General features: G+C 43.0%; 1 protein-coding gene across 2 annotated transcripts in view; it reads left to right on the top strand.

Annotated features, from left to right (window-relative positions):
* Positions 1 to 20270, top strand: part of Dym (dymeclin) — a 262580-nt gene that overhangs the window by 176720 nt on the left and 65590 nt on the right. For both annotated transcript variants that reach the window (XM_041639282.1, XM_041639281.1), the window contains one exon: positions 14783 to 14965. In XM_041639282.1, coding sequence (XP_041495216.1) covers positions 14783 to 14965 — 183 coding nt within the window. The remainder of the gene's footprint in view (positions 1 to 14782; positions 14966 to 20270) is intronic.

Raw genomic sequence — 20270 nt, 5'->3', positions numbered from 1 at the left:
CAGAGCCTTTCCAGCCCTCACTGGCATTGTTAGTAAAAAGCAGTTTTTCTTGTAATTGTTCCTGTGCATATTTAGGTCCTTACCAAAATTAAATGAATGACACTCATTATGAAAAAGACTTTCTGTCCTCCTGTCTCTTGTTGAACAAGAATGCTTCAGTGTGCGTGGCATGCATTTGAGATAGTGTGCCTTCTACCATCTCTAACTCGGGGTCTCAGGGAAAGCATGGTTTGCCTCTAACTAAAGAAAAGCCTGAAGCTGCCTATTTCCATTTACAGACAACCGCTTGCTTTACCTGGTGCTGATTTCTCTTCTTTTTCTTAATAGTCAAAAAACAAAGTCAGACAAAAAGAGCAAAATGGGGTGTTTTTTTTGTTTGTTTGTTTTTTATTTTGCTGAAACAAGGTATAGTCTAGACTTATTCAAACTCAAAATCATTCTGCTCCTGCCTCAGCCTCTTTAGTGTTGGAATGACAGGCATTGTCATCCAAACCACCCCATCCAAAACGTCAGTTTTCATTGGCACACATTTCTATCACACTTAGAGTTCCCGAGTCATTTTTCTTTTTTTAATCAGACAACTATTGACAGACGTTTCTGTCCTGCCTGGTGCCCACAGCCATTCAGTCCCAAATAAACATACAGAGACTTATATTAATTATAAATTGTTTGGTCTATTGCTCAGGCTTGTTACTAACTACCATTTACAACTTAAATTAACCCATAATTCATATATATATATATATATATATATATTCAGCCACATGACTTGGTAACTTTTCTCAGTAAGGCATTCTCATCTTGCTGTCTCTGCATATGGATGATGGCTGATTCTCTGCCTTTCCTCTTTCCAGAATTCTCTTAGTCTAGTTACCCCGCCTATACTATATATATTGGCTACTGGCCAGTCAGCATTTTATTAAGCCAATATGAATGACAAATCTTTACAACATACAAAAGCGTTATCCCACAGCATGTCCTGTAACTTGGCAGTATAGATCGGCGCTGTATTTCTGCTTAACAAGAGAGTCAGTTTCCTTGGAGGCTGAAGGAGTTGTTTACCTCAGAGCAGTCTTTGGGCTACTGACCCAGCATTCTTGCCACCTTACTAGGTCATGGCTGTTACTCTTACCAAAGGCCAAGCCCTGTCCCATTCAGTCCTCAAGGCATCAGCAGGGGTAGGTCCAGGAAGAAGGGGTTTTTGTCACTTTAGTCCCAGTAGAGCCATGGAGTGACAACCAATTCAGTGCATTCTAGTAATAAGTGACAGAAATAAGCAAATGTTGTTTGAAAGCTTGACACACTGTAGAAAGCATCATTGTTATATTACTTTCTGTTAAGGGCACTGTGTTTTAAGAAATGCCACCAAGGGCTGGAGAGATGGCTCAGAGGTTAAGAGCATTGCCTGCTCTTCCAAAGGTCCTGAGTTCAATTCCCAGCAACCACATGGTGGCTCACAACCATCTGTAATGAGGTCTGGTGCCCTCTTCTGGCCTACAGACATACACACAGACAGAATATTGTATCCATAATGAATAAATAAATAAATATTTTTAAAAAAAGGGAAAAAAAAGAACAAGAACTTGGAACCTTTCATTTACAGCACACTTGTTACCTCAGTGTTTTCTCTGTGGTTATTTTCTTTCCCATAACACAGTCTCTTCCTTATCCCCAGAACAACACAAGTAAGCTAAGAGCTGCATCAGAGGGGACAGCAGCCTCACTCAGTCTATTGGTGAAGTGCATGTCACGCAAAAGGACCACCACAGAAAGGACTAGGCATGGTGACACGTGCCTGTAAGATTACTGGAGAGGGGCTGGAGAGATGGCTCAGTGGTTAAGAGCATTGCCTGCTCTTCCAAAGGTCCTGAGTTCAATTCCCGGCAACCACATGGTGGCTTACAACCATCTGTAATGAGGTCTGGTGCCCTCTTCTAGCCTGCAGGCATAAACACAGACAGAATATTGTATACATAATAAAATAAATAAATAAATATTTAAAAAAAAAATTACTGGAGAGGCAGACAGTAGGATCCTGGTGCTCACTGACCACAAGCCTAGCTGAGTATGCCAGCTCCAGGTTCTTCAAGAGACCCTGTTGCGAAAACTTAGAGAGCAGTAGAGTACACCCACCACTGATCTCTGCCTCCATGTGTGTGCACAGACAAACATACAAAAGAGGTGCATTAAGCAAAGAGCTGTTGAGAACACTCCTGAAATAGCTTTGTTCTACATCGAGTTCACTCTGCCTCAAAAGATTGCCAGCTGGGCGGTAGCGGTGCTTTAATCCCAGTGCTCGGTAGGCAGAGGCAGGCAGATCTCCGTGAGTTCTAGGCCAGCCTGGTCTACAAGAGCTAGTTCCAGGACAGGCTTCAAAAATTACAGAAAAACCCTGTCTCGAAAATCAATCAATCAATAATAAAAAAGATTGTCTTTCTGTTATGTAACAATTTGTTTGCTTTTTATTTTAACTTTTGTTTTTTATTTATTGATAATTTCTAAAATCTTCCCAGGAAATGAAAGTAGATATCTGCCCCACCACACACACAAGCACGCCAGTTAGTCTGGTGATAGGCAGTCCTGACTCAGGACGTGATGATTGTGGTGTGTCACTGAGTGGGGCCGTCTGCTCTGACCTTATCTAGGCTGCAGACTCTCACTCCCAACTCCGCCACAATTGATAGCATAGCTGTCGATTGTGTCTTTATAGACATTACAATGAATGAAAATTTTGAATCTTTAAGCATATACTCACAAGCAACAGTAGTTGAAAATGGGTTCTTTATGTTCTTTGGGTGCCTTAGAGGTTTAGAAAATGAAAACCCACTCAAACTTGCACTGGAGATTTCCTGACGTTTGCTGTGGCCAATGTTCTCATTTAGATCTTATGTTAACATAAAGATCTTCAGACTGCTTTTGAAATCAATTTCTGCCAGAAGAAATAAATTGCAAATTTAGTACAGGGCCACCTCTTGAAGTTCTTGAATGGTAATTGCTGGGCAGTAGACAGTTCCCATGGCAACATCAGTGAGCCCTTGCTCTAACTGTAGGTACAGACTGAGTCACCCTCATTGCCATGGACCTTGACTGGATTGTGGGTCTTAGTAGTTACCTGGACAAAAGCATGGGTCTTGGTCCTGCTCACTGGGCAACTCTAACCCCACCCTTTAATCATCATGGTGGGATACAGTGTGACGTAGTACCCGAGTCAGGCTGTCTTCAGTTAGGCTCGCCTGTTTCAGGTAGGGTCACAGCATTAGACTTGGAGTATTTTTGACTTATTTCTAATAAATTATTTAATGTAACAATAATATTTAAGTTTTTTAAGATCTCAGTATTTTAATGCACATTTTTACTCAGAAAACTGAATGTATCTTAATGTTTTGTTCTTTTTGTTGTTGTTTGGTTTTTTCTTTGTTTGTTTGTTTTTTGAGATGGTTTTCCTGTAGCTTTAGAACCTTTCCGGGAACTAGGCTGGCCTTGAACTCACAGAGATCCACCTGCCTCTGCCTCCCTAGTGCTGAGCCACCACCACCCGGCTAATGTTTTGTTCTTAAATGTTTCCTTAGTTAGTATTTGTGTCCATTCTGCATTTTAAAAATGTTTTATTATACTAATTGTGTCTGCGTGGATGTGTACGCTTTCTCTCTAGCAGTCAGAGATGGTAGACCCTGGAGCTGGACCTAGAGGCTGGAGTTGTAAACTGCCCAAAATGGGCTGTGGGAGCCAAACTCAGGTCCTCTGGAAGAGCACTGAGCCAGCTCTCCCACCCCTATTCTGGATTTTCCCACCACGTCAGCACACCCCTTTGTCCTGGTCGCGTTCTTCCATACAGGAACAGCTGCTCACGCTGTGATTCCTTTTCTGGATCTGGCGAATAGTAGACCTTTCTCCTCTGATGACTCACTGTGGTCACGTGAACAGGCCTACTCCACAGCTTCCAGGTTCTTGAAAGTTGTCATTTAAGTTGAAACTCTTCATTACAGTGTTGAATCTGATCTGCATATGCAGTATTGAGTGTTTTAATGGCATCGGTTTTTACTTTTACTTTTGAATAATCTTTACCATCTTTTGAAGTCGTAATTATGCTTCTGGTTTAAGAAAGAACAGAATGGGGACTGGGGAGATGGCTCAGCAGGGTAAGGTGCTGTGGTTGGCCTGATACCTGAGTTGAGGACCCACACGGTGGAAGGAGGAAGTAACTCCTAGAAGTTGTCCTCTGGTCTAAGGGCTCGCACTAAGAGCCCCACCCCATATACACATTAAGTAAATAAGTAACAACAAGAAACTGTTCTTGGGTCTAGAGAGATGGTTCAGCAGTTAAGAGCATTAGCTGCTCCTTCAGAGGACCCAGGTTCAATTCCCAGCAACCACATGGTGGTTCACAACCATCTGTAACTCCAGAGAGCCAATACCTTCTGGCCTCCAAAGACACCAAGCATGCATATGCTACCCATATAAACATGCAGGCAAAACACTCATACACATAAGCATAAATAAATAAATAAATAATTTTTAAAATGCTTCTGTAGTCTTATATATTTTTATATAAATATTTAGTCTTTTTTTGCTAAAGTATTTTATAGTAATCCTGAAATTTTATCTTTTCATACTTGGATATACATCTCCAAAAATAATGCCATTTTCTTTTATAATCTCACACCATGTCTTAATTAGGGTGTCTATTGCTGTGATGAGACACCATGACCACGGCAACTCTTTTTTTTTTTTTTTCTTGGTTTTTCGAGACAGGGTTTCTCGGTGGTTTTGGAGCCTGTCCTGGAACTAGCTCTAGACCAGGCTGGTCTCGAACTCACAAAGATCCGCCTGCCTCTGCCTCCCAAGTGCTGGGATTAAAGGCGTGCGCCACCACCGCCCGGCGACCACGGCAACTCTTACAAAAGGAAAACATTTCATTGGGGCTGACTGACATTTTCAGAGGTTTAGTCCGTTATCATCATGGCAAGAAGCAAGGTTGGTTATGCAGGGAAATGTTGTGCTGGAGAGGTAACTGAGAGTTGTACTTGGATCCCCAGGCAGCAGGAAGAGAATCAGCTGAGACCTCAAAGCCCACCCCAGTTACACATTTCCTGCGGACAGCACACTTCCCAGTATTGCCAGTCCCTGTGAGCCTATGCGGCCATTCTCATTCCAACCACCACACACCATTATCATACCCAACAAAGCAGTAATATTCCCGAGGCATACTCTCATGTAGCATAATCATATTTCTCTTGAATTCTCAAAAATGGCTCATGGCAGTGTGCTAAAATTAGAATTAAAATTCACACATTTGGTCGTTATGTCTCCTAAGACTTTAAATTAGAGCAATCCACTTCCCTTTTCTTCCCTAGTCATTATCATATTGCAGAAGTCCAACCACTTGTGAAGAATCTTCCCTATTCTAAGCGTGCTTTGTCTTGTTGTTTTGTTTTTTATTTGCTATTGGCCCCCATTTAATTTGTTCTCTTTTCCTCATACTTACTGGAGATGGGCACTTTCACTTAAGAATTGCATAGAAACAGACGAATTTGTCTTTCTTGGCAAGCGTTCTTCAGAGGGGTCCAGCCAGTTTCCCACACCAGATTGGACGGTTCCTTTTAGTCCTCTTCTGTGATGGGGACTTGATTGTGTTTCCCCAAACTGCAAATGTTGAAGCCCTTACCACCAGAGCTGTGTCTGAATACTGGGCCTTAGTGGGTAGTTAGGATTTTAAAAGATCATAAGGATGGTGCCCTTGTCTGATAGAGCTGGTGGCCTTACAGGGAGAGAGAAACACCACAGAGGAAGAGCCCTGGGAAAGCATTGGAAAGGCGGCTGTCTCCAGGCTGGGAAGCTGAAAATGTCCCTGGTGAATGTCACGTATTTGCTTCCTCATCTCTGAATGCATGATAGGGTTTTCCTTTCTCTTGTCAGCATCATGTCTATTTTTGTTTGCATTTGACAGAAAGAAATATGCTACTTTTTGTTTTCTAATCTGTTCTCTTAGGTTTGTATTATCATTTCTTCCATCCTGCTTTCTTTGGGGTTTTTTTTTTGTTTACTGTCCAGTTTTTCTCTGTGTGATTGCCTATATGATTTTGTGTTTTGAATGGCTGGAGAGGGAGCACACCCTGTTCCCAGAAGCTCACAACCACTGATAACTCCATTTAGTGCGCCGTTGGGCACCTCCACTCACATGCACGTATTCACACACAGACACACAATTAAAAAGTTGGGTGGTTTGTTTTCAGTTATTTGAGACAGGGTCTCACTATGTAGTCCTGACTAGCCTGGAGCTTGTTTAGTCAGGCTGGCCTCTAACTCACAGTAATCTACCTGATATGAAAAAAAAAAATTAAGAGACTGGATTTTTATTTTTCATTATTGCATTTATTTGTGTGCGAGTGTGTGCAGGCACACACACACCACAGAGCACACGTGCAGGTCAGAGGACACCTCTTAGGAGTCCATTGTCTCCTGCCAGGTGCATGATCCATAATTCAGACCTAGGTCATGGGGTCTGCATATAGGTGCCTCATTCTGCTGCAGCACCTTTCTCGCTGTGTTTTCTTTAAATGCACCTTTGGTTGCAATTCTTCATTACCAGTTCCATTGACTCTGAGCTATTCATGTTTTCTTAGTGACTTCTAAGGTCTCTTCTACAATTTTGACTCTTGCGACATGATGCTAATGTTTTTCTTTGTTGTCTTCCATCTTTCTTCCGTGTATGGAGTCCCTGCTCTCATTCCATTAAATCTCTCTCCCATTCAAAGCTGTTTGGTTTTTCTTTGAAGGGTTTTGAGGCACCACCCACCCACCCACCCACACACCACATACCACACACCACACACACATACTCACTTTCTTCCTGTCTCTCTATGAAGATTGTGAAAATAATTTCCTTTTTCTTTTTCTATCCCTTTAAAAATTTCTTTACATTGAGACTGGATTAATGGCTCAGCAATTAAGAGCATTGGCTGCCCATCCAGAGGACCAGGTTTAATTCCCATCACCCATGTGGCACTTCACAACTGTCTGTAACTCCAGTTCTGGTGTCCAAAGCCCTCCTCAGAGCTCCCTGGGCACAAGGCACACATGTGGTGCACAGGCATACATACAGGAAAACACTCATATACATAAAATTGAAAATGGGGGAAAAAAGACATTTTGAATTCTTTTTGCATTTTAAGTGTTTATGTTCTAGAAATCTTTTTTTTTTTTTTTTAGAAAAAAATTGGATTCGAAATCTATTTTTTATGGTCTGTGGTGTTGTTTTTGTTTTTCTGCTTGATTGCTTCTTGGGCTGGTTTCAGTACATTTTCTTGGCAGGAAACTGAGTCTTAGAGTTTGCTAACTTTGCTGTTGTATTAAGTCTTGCTGGGTCCTTGCCTGCCTTTCTCTGCTACCTGTCTATGTTGACATTTGTTATCCCTGGAGTGGCTTTGCCCAGCATGCTGCTGTGGTAGAAACGTCCTCCACAGCTTCAGCCACAGAGCAAGTCCTTGCCGCCGACTCTCCATGTCATGCTCATCACAGTGGCGGTGCTGGAACGCAGCACCCCTAGACCCCGTGTCAGTGCCTGTCAGTGCCCTGCCTGGCCTCCCGGGACTGCTCTCCTGGGACTACTTGAAGTTCCCCTGTGCTTTTCATCCCACCAGAATGGGTGTGAATAACCCTTAGGCTATCATAGCTGGGAGGTCCTACAGCCCTGAGCCCATCCCTTGTGACCTGTGACCCAAGTGCTCAGTTTTCTCTCTTCTAGACCCCTGCGTTTGCCATCCAAGCCCCTTCACTGCTGAGTCTCCTCCTCCACCCGTCTCCTACAGCTCCTGCATGTCTCAGCCTATTCATTCATAAAACATACTCATTCATTGTAATAGCTACTGTAAGGAGTCCTGCTAGGAAAAACTACAAATGTTTCAAATATATCATTCAATCTTCACCTTCTTCTTCTTCTTCTTCTTTTTTTTTTTTTTTTTTTTTTGGTTTTTTTTTTTTTTTGGTTTTTCGAGACAGGGTTTCTCTGTAGCGTTTGGAGCCTGTCCTGTAAACCAGGCTGGCTTTGAACTCACAGAGATCTGCCTGTCTCTGCCTCCCGAGTGCTGAGATTAAAGCCTCAATCTTCACCTTCTATAAAAGAAGTAGTACTCTCATTTTTCAGGTGGAACAGCTGAGGCTCAGAGGTCCCATGTATTACTAAGAACAGATAGCTACTTAAACAAGGGATTCAAATTTGCTGGCCTAACGCTAGCCTTGTGCTCATTCTGCTATATCCCCATCCCTGGGCAATCCTACCCCAGGGTCTCCACAGCACCCTGAGATGCCACCCTCTCAGCGTCTCTTCTCTAAGTGGCAGCCAGTGTGAGGCTCTGTCTGGATCAGCGGTCCTTCTCCAGCACCCATCTGCCTACAGTTGTATTCTTCACTGTACTTGCACGCTATATGATTGATGCCATGCTTCTCATAACTTGTTTGGACGCTGGCCATTATAACTAAGACATAGAAATTGAAACTTGCAGGTATTTGTGCTTATAAGCCGGTACACCTCCTCTGGGATTTGGGTCCATTAAGGACTTGTGAACTGACATTGGGATTTGTATCTGCAGTGTGCCACCTGCTGCAGAATCTCCCAACAGTTTATTTACACTTGAAAAGGGGAGACTGGGGCATCAGATTTTTTTCAGTGTCCCTTTATTACCCTCTTTTTTCAACTGTCTCTGCAGTGGGCTTGGAAGAAGGATGCCTCTAATAGTCTAGCCTCAGATGTTGAATCCCTCTGTATGCTTGGGTCTTAGAAGTGTGGTTTTTCTTTCCCTTCCCCAATGGTAACAGGTCTGTCTGTCTCTTTCTCTCCCCCATAGGAATATAGGGTATTGAACCCAGTGCTGAGGGTGATCTTTGGTTTTGTTAGCTTCTGTTCCTCTACCAGCATAAATGGGTGTTGGCTCATGTCCTGGTGATAAGAGAAAGTGTCCTCCCTCAGATTTAGGGCTGAGTGGGTGGGTTCCTGCTTCTCCCTGGAAGCAATGGAAGTTTGCCTGTGTACCCTTGGCGTGGAGGATTTGCTGCCCAGCTTTTGCATCCACTGCATTTGGGGTCCTGACCTTCCAGCTCACCCTAGCTTCCATATGTAGCCCAGCTGAATTCCTGTGGGTCTGTGGAGACCATGTTCTGCACCAGCCTGGGTGAGGATGTTCTAGTCTGCCTTGCTCCTGTGGCAAAGCTCTCCATATGGATCATTTTATCTGGTTGACTACAGAGTCATCCCTGTTGGGTGTAAGAAGACTTCAGATTATGCAAACTTTCTGGCTTTTCTGATTATAGAATAAGAGAGGCATTTTTCCATGTCCCACATCCTGAGCAGGAACCCAAGTCCATGTCCCTGGTGCGTCCTCTCCCACACACACCCACCCCCCTTCACCTAACAGAGCCCATTAGAAGGAACTGAAACCCAACAGAGTGACTTGCCCAAGTCCATGCAAGCCAGGAACTCAAAGCCAGTCTAAGCTGCCGCATGCTGCCCAATTGCTCCGTGTGCCATCGTCCTCAGCACCACTGACTCAGCATGGCAGCTTAGTCCTGGCATAGTCCTGGCACTCAGGCTTGTACGTTTCCTCTCACTGGCCATGGTGTTCTGCCTTAAAGCCAGCAGTAGCCACACTCAACACAGTGGAAGAACCAAACGCAAATTTTTAATTGGGTTGGTTTGGGGTCACTCTGAGGAATTTTTTATGCTGATCAGACTTTTGGTAACTCTAAGAAAATTTGCTTTCTGGGTTGAGTAATGTTTGCATTTTTCACAGAGGCTGAGACTTGAGTGAGAAGAGATTTTTAGAACTCACATAAAGCACTTGTTTTTGCGAATAACTAAGTTAACTGACTTGGCCCGCTGTACTGCCCTGGTGAGATGATACTGCAGAAAGAGCAGGCGAGGGTTGGGTCTTTGTGCATTTGTCTGAGACAAGGCGCATCTCCCCAGGGTGTTGTTTTACTGAGGCTTACTCAACATCTTACTTATTACAGGACGTGGGAGGGTGTTTGTTAAGAATGAAAATGCGTGCTGATTCTGAAGGTGACCATTTCAGTTACCAGGCTCTGGCGCATGTGCAGTCTCAGCTGCTGGCAGAAGCCGGGTGAAGGTGGCCAGCCCTGCTCCAAATAGCACTCAGAGCTACTGGAGCCTGACGGGCAGAGGAGCCACTGCAGCTGCCAGTCAGGGCAAAGCCGCTCTGGGCTGTGCTCTGGTCCAGTAACAGCCCCCTCTCGAGCTCATGCTGCAAAGTCCAGTCGGCAGACAGCTGGGCCTTGATCGAAACATTCCTTTTTTAAGAATTGTATGACCATTTTCCTGTTATGGAAAACTATGTGAAGTTAACCAATGTCCCCTACTGGCCACGGTGCCACCAGTGCCAGCACACCAGTATGATGTAAATCACTGCTCCTGGGGCTCTAGCTGAGGCCCGTGGGCCACATTCAGAATGTGTCCAAGGAAAGGTGAGGAAGACCCCAGGCTTTTACATTCCCAGACTCTGCTTCCACTTCACCTGCTTCTCTACTTTATTAAAGTTACCTATTGTCTCCTTTGGTCCCAGGCTTATTCTTGGGCTATGATTTGTGTGTGATACAAAGCCAGGTCTATCTATCACAAGCTGGATGTTTTGGGACAGATCCAGGTCTGGCTAGAAATGACACGGTCACAAAGCTTTTCAGTGGGTGCCAGTGCATTGACAACATAAAGATGACAAGAGTCTGTCACCGAAAGATGGCCTTTGAAAGCCAGAGAGCCGAGCCTGTGCACTTCCTCCCGCCCCACCTTTGGCAAAGTCACATTAATTTTGTTGAAGGTTTTATTTTCTGCTGAAAATGTAGGAAATTTAGGCAGCTTTCTTGGAATTCCCCCAAAACTAATACAAACAAAATACATATGTGTCTCTTAAGGAAACTAAAAATAAATGATTTGAAACTGTATAAATTCCCTCTTAAAAGGAAAAGGAAGTTTATAAATGAGAGGCAACTCTGAGTGTTGTTAACTGGGTAAAATATTCCCACAACTGCCGACTTATCCATCAGTATTGAGTTACTACTTAACATAGAGTTGTTGGGCTTTCAGTCAGAAATGCCTAAGACTGGGATTGTTCAGGGTCTCACACACACACACACACACGTTGGCTTGCTGACTTGTTCTGGGCTCCATTCCTGCCATGTAAGCTGCATGTTAGCTAAAAAGGACAGACTGTGCATCAAGAAGGCCCCCATTTTTGTTGCCTCCGAAAACTTGGTTGCTCTACTCATGAACCATGGCATGGACTTCTGGTTTTGAAGTAGGAATTTCCCCTGTAGCTCAGACTATCCTAGATTATGAGAATTTCCTATCTGCCCTGAGTATTATTTCATTTTATGTTTGTGTTTCTGAGATAGGGTCTGGAACTTGGCAGCCTGGAACTATGTAATTAGACCAGGCTGGCCTCAAAGGGATCCACCTGCTTCGGTCTCCAAGTTCTGGGACTAAAAGCATATGCAAGCTTACCCAGATATCTTTCTTTAGTCCTAAATGAGACAAAATTTACTTTATTTTATTTTAAGATTTTTTTTTAAATGTGTATGAACATTTACCTGAATGCATGTCTGGTGCCCACAAGTCAGAGGGCATCAGATCCCTGGAACTGACTGTGAGCCACCCTGGGATCCTCAGAACTGAACCCAGGTCCTCTTTGAAAGCAGCGTTTTAACCACCTAGCCATCTCTAGAGCCCTGTACTTTCATTAAATTTTAACTGGTTCTTTGGGGGATAGTATACAGAAAACTGATTTACACTATAGAATAAAATAAGCTTTATAAAAATACTTTTTTTATTTAAATAACCATGTTCTACCCATTCTCTCAAAATCAACTTTGCCAGAAACACAGTTCGAGCTGGTTGTTGGACTGGCAGTCAAGTTAGCATGGTAACCTACATCTAAATCCCAACACTCTCGAGTTTGAGGCTAGCTTGGTTTGCAGAGAGAGTTAGTTCCAGGACAGCCAGGACAACACAGAGAAACCCTGTCTTGGAAAAAAGTTCTTTGCCTTTTCTTTTTCTCATTTGGTAGTAATATATAATGTAAAAATGATTCCCTTTGTTTTTAAGTACTTCAAAGTCTACAAGTTCCTACTTTGGAAAGAAGTCAGGTACCACGTCTCTTGGAATTCCCACTCAACCTCACGTCACACATCTTAAGGGCTTTACAAATGCAACTGAATGGGAGCTCCATGCAAAACAATATCTGGAGCAGGCTGAAGGCTTAGTTCAGTGGCAGCTCATGCTTAGCATACTCAAGGCCTGGAGCTCAATTCCCAGCACCATTTTTAAAAACCAAGTAATGTGGAATAACATGATTAAATGACCTTTTAGATCTATCTAAAGTAAGTCCTGGGATTTAAGTGGTACTGTCTTTAAAAAGAAACACTCCAATTAATTTCATGCTAATTTTTCATCCATTTACAAGTAGTGATTATTGCCTAATAACGCTTTTTAAAATGAAACAAAAAGAACCTTATTGATTTCATGTCATGTCCTATGGGTACCTGCCTCAGAATCCAGTCAAAGTGGCAACTTGAAGATTCAAATTAAATTGCATATTGTATTTATTGGGATGGCATTTCTTGGAAAGTAGAATTAACCAAAAGTTTGATACTGTTGTTTTTAGCAAATCTGAATTCCCCTGGCATGTAATTTACCCTGATTATCTCATGATTTGCTTGGTGCCTGGAAGCTGCAGTTGATCTTCCAGTGGGATGCAGAGACCCACAGAGTGGTTTCGTTTCTAGGAAACAACACAGTAGGATCCCTGGCTCTTTCTTAAAGGATAATTAACATAGTTAGCAAAGAACTGCTGCCACTTACCATGAAAATGGACTAGTTGCCAGAGCTGTGTGCTGTGTATTCAAGAATAGACCAGTTGACCACTAGGATGGACATAAGAGGGCGAGGAGTCTAGCACTGCAGTAGCCACTAGCCTTACTGCCCAGCAACTCCAGAGCACACTTTAGGATCATACTGCAGACTTCCTAACTCATGACTGAGCTGAAGAATTACTAGTTTAAATAAAATGATGTCTGTAGCAGTTCTTGGTACAAATTTAGGGACATAATTAAAACCAATCAATGTAGATACCTTCTTCAAGTCAACCTCATTTATTTCTCAAGAATTAGTGCCTTTAAGAGCCCTTATGGGAATAACTATAATTGGCATCCAGCTGGTGCAGCCTAAGGGCCGCCTGATCTGTGTGCAACCTGCATCCAATAGGACTAATGGTGCATACTAGTTAAATATTTAGAGTTTCACCCAGGCTGTGATCAAGAAGAAATTGACCTTATCTCATGTGCTGTGATTTAGAGTCAACTTTATATTGAAATTTTAATAATGTAAATTATTTACAATGTTGTATGTTAAAAGAGATATTGATAGAAAGCTATTATAGTCAGTGACCCATTCTGATTTAAGCTTGAACTTCTAAATTATATATAATTTCTTATTTTTCTGTTCTGATCACCTCACAACATTAAAATACCAAAACTGCTTTACAGTCCAGCAAAATTTGATGTCATGTAAAATATCTTCACTCTATTTCCCCAGATAGAAACTGTATTTTCTTGCCATTTTATATAAATGCAGCGAAACTATAATATATTAAAGAATAGCATTAGATACATTCATTAAATCAGAGCTTTTGCAGGCAGGTGGATCTCTGTTAGTTCCAAGATAATCTGAGCTACATTGCAAGTCCTATGCCAACCAAAACTGTAATAGAGAGCCCACCCAAGAAAATGCAGCTACCAAGAAGCCATGTTTAAAATCCTCTTTTTTTGGGGGCGGGGAAGGTGTTATGTGGAAATTCTTGCACCACGTTGGGCACTGTTGTAACCATATGTAATCAGAGGCAGAGTTTTTCTTTTTTTTTTTAACATTTATTTATTCATTATGTATACAACATTCTGCCTGCATATATGCCCGCATGCCAGAAGAGGGCGCCAGATTTCATTACAGATGGTTGTGAACCACCATGTGGTTGTTGGGAATTGAACTCAGGACCTCTGGAAGAGCAGCCAGTGCTCTTAACCGCTAAGCCATCTCTCCAGCCACAGAGTTTTCTTTTGTTCCAACCTCCCAATCCCAAATAAACATACAGAACTTATATTAATTACAAAATGCTCAGCCAGTAGTGCAAGCTTATTACTAACTAGCTCTTAGATTTTAAGTTGACCCATATTTCTTATTTATGCTCTGCCATGTGGCGGTACCTCTATTAGCATGGCGCATTCATTTCCTGCATCTGGCTGGCAACTCCTCTGGCTTTTCCCTTCCTCTTCCTAGAATCCTTAGTTTGGTCACCACGCCTATACTTCCTGCCTAGCTACTGGCCAATCAGTGTTTTATTAAACCAATACAAGTGACAAATCTGTATAGTGTACAAGAGGATATTCCACAGCAGAGTCCTCAGCCCTGTGCTACACATGTTAATATAATGATTTAGGCAGAGGATACAAATAAGGTTCTCAAAGTGGGAGCTAAGTAGACTGCAGTTTTCCCTCTGGATTGGCTAGTATTTAATTTATTATATAAAATTTCAATTATCCCATACTAGTTAATTTTAACTCCCATCCTTTAGTAACTGATGAACCTAAAATTCTTTAAAATCCTTGACAAAATCTTAAAGGGCTTTCCAGTGCTGTTAAGATTGTCAGTGGTCATTTGTATTCTAATGTCTTTGTGGGGGGGAACAAACACTGACTCCCTGTTGGGGTTTCCTTTCTTCATAAGGCACAGGACCTCAGTGTCATCGAAGAAGTGATCCGAATGATGCTGGAGATCATCAACTCCTGCCTGACAAATTCACTCCACCACAACCCAAACCTGGTGTATGCCTTACTCTACAAACGGGACCTCTTTGAGCAATTCCGAACCCATCCTTCGTTTCAAGATATAATGCAAAATATTGACCTGGTAAGTGTACGTGGTGGCATTTAGTCTCCATTGTACTCATTCAGTCATTTGTTTGTTTGTTTGTTTGTTTGTTTTGACATAAGATCCACTGAGTAGCCCAGTTTGTCCTCACACTCTTAGTCTTGCCCCCATTCGAAGCATTGGGATTTATAGGCATGGGCACTACACTCATCCGGATTCTTTTTTAAGTAGTAAAGGTGAAAAAGTTCAGTTTAGCACTGTAGTAAGAACAACCTACCAACAGTGAATCCCTCTGGCGTGGACTATGTTTACACAAACTTTGCGATAACCACTGTAGTCTGTTTGTCCACATGCTCTGCTCCATGGTTTCCTTAATACAGTACTGTATTCTGTTTTACTGAACATTTATCTCATTATCAATCCTTTTAATATCTCCAAGTTTAATACGTACCTGGGCTGTTCTGTAGATGTCCTAAAATATATTTAACCATTATTACATTTTTGTTCATTTTTATCATTTCCAGTGTTCCTTATCAATTTGTAACTAATGAGCAACTTGTAAATAATCTCACATTTAAAATTACAATTTTAGTCTCTTTTTGTCTGTCTATTTTTTGAGACAGGATGGCCTCAAACTCTCTGCATTGTTGAGACTTGCTATGTCTCCATCCACCTCTTAGGTTCTGGGATGACAGATGTATGCCATTGTGCCTGGCTTACTTTGGGGTATAGTTTTAAAACTGAAATTTTGCTGGTTCTTACCATTAGAGGATATCTATATATTTTCAAGATTAAGTACAGGCTGATGCAGGCTGCCAAATTGCTTTTCAGAAATATGATACAATTTGTACATCGGTGTAATATGGGTTTCCACAGGTAACCCATGGGACGCTCTTGTTTTTGTAGCTTTGAGTGTCAAAATTATTAATATTTGTCATTTTTATAGCAAAAATTGGTGTTACTTTTTTTCCCATTTTGTTTTTCGAGATAGGGTTTCTGTGTGTAACCCTGGCTGTCCTGGAACTTGCTTCGTAGACCAGGCTGGCCTGACCTCTGCCTCCCGAGTGCCGAGATTAAAGGCATGCACCACCACCCGACCTCATCACAAATTAGCTTCTCTAGTGTGCTTAAACATTTTTATATGTTTGGCTACTTCCTGTCCTCTCCAAAACCAGTTTTGCTTTTTTTTTTATTGCTCTATTAGTGATTTCTGATTCTTTGGAATTCATAAATATTTTTTTAAGTAGCTAGTAAGAATCACAGAGTATTCTTACTATGTGCGGGTTACATTTAGGAAGATATTTGATAGTTAAATTGTCCTTTAAGCATGGATCTATAATTTCACCAAGAGTGCACATGTCCCTATCTTCCTCTAAGGTGTCTGTCTTTATTAGTTAGCATTCTGTCACTGTGACTGACATGCCTGAGGGAGCAACCTAAAAGAGGGAAGATGCATTTTAAGTCAAAGTTTTTGAGGTCTCAGACCTTAGTCCTCACCTTTGTTGACACCGTACCAGCAGAAACATGTGGAAGAGGAGACTGCCTCATGGTAAATAGGAAACAGAGTAAAGGAAGGACTGTGGGCCAGGCAGAACCTCCTAAGGCTTACACACCTCCCAGAAGAGCACCAGCAACTGGGCCTGAGCATCCTGCACCTGACACATGCAGAGTTGCCAGGTGATGTGTATCAAACCACAGAGGTCACCACGGGCACTGCCATTGAAGTCAGGGCTTCTCCACCCAGTTTTACCATCCTCTGACAGCATCTCATTATAATTTTACCCTGAAATTCCTTGATTGCTAGTGCGCATAGGCAAGTTTCATGTAGATCCAGCATTCGGATTTCCTGTTTTGTGAAGCTCCACTTAAATCTTTTGCCAGACTGGGTGTGATGGTGCATGCCTTTCATCTCAGCACTGGGGAGGCAGACAGGTCTCAGTGAGTTATTCCTTGTTCATGCTACAATTATGCTGAAGATTTGAGGCCTTTCTTGGTGACATATTGCAAATGTGTGGTCACTAACACAGCTCGAGACTTCCTGACAGAACCGGAAACTCTTCTCAAAATGATGAAGCAGGCAGCATCCTGCTCCTCTCCTCCCTAAGGCTCCCGCTGCCAGTGTCTGCTGCTGTTTCTGAGCAGCTGGGAATTCCTTCTCTGTTCTTCTTGGATCTAGCAGCTTCCTGTGCCATCCACTTGCTTCTGGTAGAGCACATAAGCTAGAGCAGTTTTCTGGGGGAAAGGTGATAGGAGATCTGTAGTACAAATTCTAATTGGTATTAGTGATAAAAACCCGGAGTCAGATATAGGCGTTAATGCTGAAGATTAGAGAAGCAGGGCACCAGCCACTAGAGAGTTCTTTTACCTCTACCAGTGCTCAGACCAAAGGGTAATCCTGTCCTCAGACTGCATCTCCAGACTCTGTCTCCACCAAACCTCAGACTGCAACCGAGTTCCTGTCTCCTTGCACCTATATTCCTCCCTTCCCCCAGCCATATCATTCCTGTCTCCACCTCTCTAGTGCTGGAATTAAAGGTGTGTGATCCATAGTCAGCATCTCAGGTTTGGTTCTGCCTTATGTGAGACAGGGTCTCTTTTTCACATCAGTGTGTCACAGGCTGCCTGACTCACCACAGGCTAGCATGCTGGAATTACAGATGTCCACCGCCATGCCCAGCTTCATTTGTCTTCTGAGAATCCAACTCACACTCTCGCCTACCAAGCCATCGTCTCTGCAGCCCTGAAAATGTCTGGTTCCTCCATTCCTCCCTAGGGTTTCTGGCCTCTCCAGCCTTTGCTTGTGAAACGTCTTGATTTTCTGTACTTAGTTGTCATCAGTCACCTTTAGACTAAAGATTGATGTTCATTGGTCAGATCTAGGGGGAGTTATTTCTCTATGAGAGTCTTGTTCTCTCCTTTCCCAGGCTAGCTGTTGTTCTCAGGTGAGAATCATCAGGCTCCTACCAGGGCTCTACAAGCTGCCTGCAGGGTTTCAAAGACCCAGTTAGAAGGGTGCTCCAAGTTGGGGTAGGAATAGGGAATGACTTCTAAGGGCCTCTTTGCTGTGCATAGTTCCTGGTCATCCCCTTAAGGCATGTTACCAAAGTAGGCTGAGTTCCTGTCCTTCCCCCACCCCGCCCAGTCTGGTGGAGATTGGTGAGCTCTGAACTAAAGTCAGCCTTAACTCCCCCACCAGCCCAGAGTCTCACTCCACAGGACATAACTGCTGCTGGATGCTCTGGAATTCTCAGAGTACACTGAGTGGAGCCCCAGTGGAGTCTGCTGTAGCAAACCGCTCATCCCAGCAATCCGGAGGCTGAAGCAGAAGTGTCTTGAGTTCAAGGCCAGCCTCAGAAACTTTAGGAGACCCTGGAGATGGGTAAGAAGGGAGAAAAAAAATAACAACTCATTGCTAGCGGTTTAATTAGTATTTTCCTGTGTCCCTCAGTGTTGCAACTAGAGCAAAATATGGGCTGCATCTCCTCCTCTTCCAAATCTTGGTTATCACGGGAGTGTGCACCAGCATCAGGCGTTTTCTAGTTAGCACCACTGCAGCCACGGTGCAAAAGCCCAGCACGAGAGTTATTTCTTCAGCTGAGTGCTCCAGGTAGACTTACTGTTATTTGAATATCCAAAAGCCTCAGGTTACATGTCAGTATTTCTTCTCTAGAGAGCAGAGGGATAGCCCAGAGGAAAGTAGGGTGTTTTTTTTTGGGGGGGGGGTTGGTTTTTCGAGACAGGGTTTCCCTGTGTAACAATCCTAACTGTCCTGAACTAGCTCTTGTAGACCAGGCTGGCCTTGAACTCACAGGGATTCACCTGTCTCTGCCTGGGATTAAAGATGTGCACCACCACGGCCCGGCTACGTAAGGTTTCTTTAACGTACAGGAAACCTTGGGTTTGATCTTCTTGGTTGGGAGCATGAAAATACTTCTCTGGTTCCAAATCTTCCTTCTTCACACCAGATTTAATTTTCATAAACTCTTACTCTTTTTTTTAATGTATATGGCTGTTTTGCCTACATGTATGTACGTGTACCACATGCATGCAATGCCCAAGGTGGCCAGAGGAGCATCCCCTGGGATTAGAGTTAACGGTTGGGAGCCGCCATAACCACTGAGCCACATCTCATCCCCATAATCTCTTTTTAAATTGAGGAATATTAGTATTAATGAAACTATGAAATAAATTAATACCCAAGGGATACCCGTCACAAGTTGTCCTGCCTTCTGTAATAAGATAGGTGAAAACTACAGACTGGGATTTACAGTTTCAGATTTTATGTTAATTGTATGCTTTGTAATAAGAAAAGAGCACAAACACCAAGGATGGGAGAACGCAGCCCCAGCTCTGACCCTAACTCTCAGAAAAAGGCCCCAGAACCCATCCTCTGCACAGGCACGCTTACGGCAGTGTCAGAACTGGACTGCCAGGTGGAAACTGCCTTTCCCTGGGAAGAGGAGCTTTGTAGAGCAGAGCTCACTTGACAAATTTATATCTGTGTGTTTTTGGAAGTGAACACTTATATTTAAAAATCATGGTGCTCGTGAGTTAAAGGGATAACAAAATTCTTTCTCAATATGCATTAGAAATTGTGCTAACCGGCTTCTAGCTCAGCTCCCTGGAAAGCTAACAAAGGTGGAATGTCAGCTGTGTCGCCAAGCAACCCCACTACGATACAGAGCTATGATAAAATGACATTTGATTGGCAAGCTGAGTCTATATTGGGAAGAACTATAAATACCTAGTGAGAAGCAATCGTTAGGGGCTTTGAAAAGTAAGAGATCTCATGACCTAGTATGTCCTTCATAGATCTCATGACCAAGTATGTCCTTCATAGATCTCATGACCTAGTATGTCCTTCATAGATCTCATGACCAAGTATGTCCTTCATAGATCTCATGACCAAGTATGTCCTTTATAGGAACCCAGAAGCTTAAACTGTCACAGTGTAGGTGGGCTTCTCTCGGACCCAGGTTTCCTAAGCTGAGATGGCTGCTGTATCCATCCACCCCAGTAGTCAGATTCTCTTGTATCTGAGATAATACTGAGGGGACAGAGACGGTCTGTGAAGCTACTGTAAGGGTTTTCAACTGGACCTGGTGGCACAAGTTTGTCACAGCTCCTCAAGGGACTTAGGCAGTAAGATGGCAAGTAACCTGCCCTGGTACAGAGAGGTTCCCAGGAGACTCCTCTGTGGCTGTACTGATGGCATGCCGTGATTTCTGCCCTTTTATCCTGCTTGGGACACTTTGCTGAATGATTATGCCTACAAGATGGCTCAGAGGTTAAGAGCATTGCCTGCTCTTCCAAAGGTCCTGATTTCAATTCCCAGCAACCACAT

This window comes from Microtus oregoni, unplaced genomic scaffold (genome assembly GCF_018167655.1).
Source record: "Microtus oregoni isolate MIOR12 unplaced genomic scaffold, Mior012 000057F_ref0000458, whole genome shotgun sequence".
Taxonomy (NCBI): domain Eukaryota; kingdom Metazoa; phylum Chordata; class Mammalia; order Rodentia; family Cricetidae; genus Microtus; species Microtus oregoni.
Note: the sequence above shows the minus strand (reverse complement) of the source record. Positions and strands in the feature narration are given on the sequence as shown.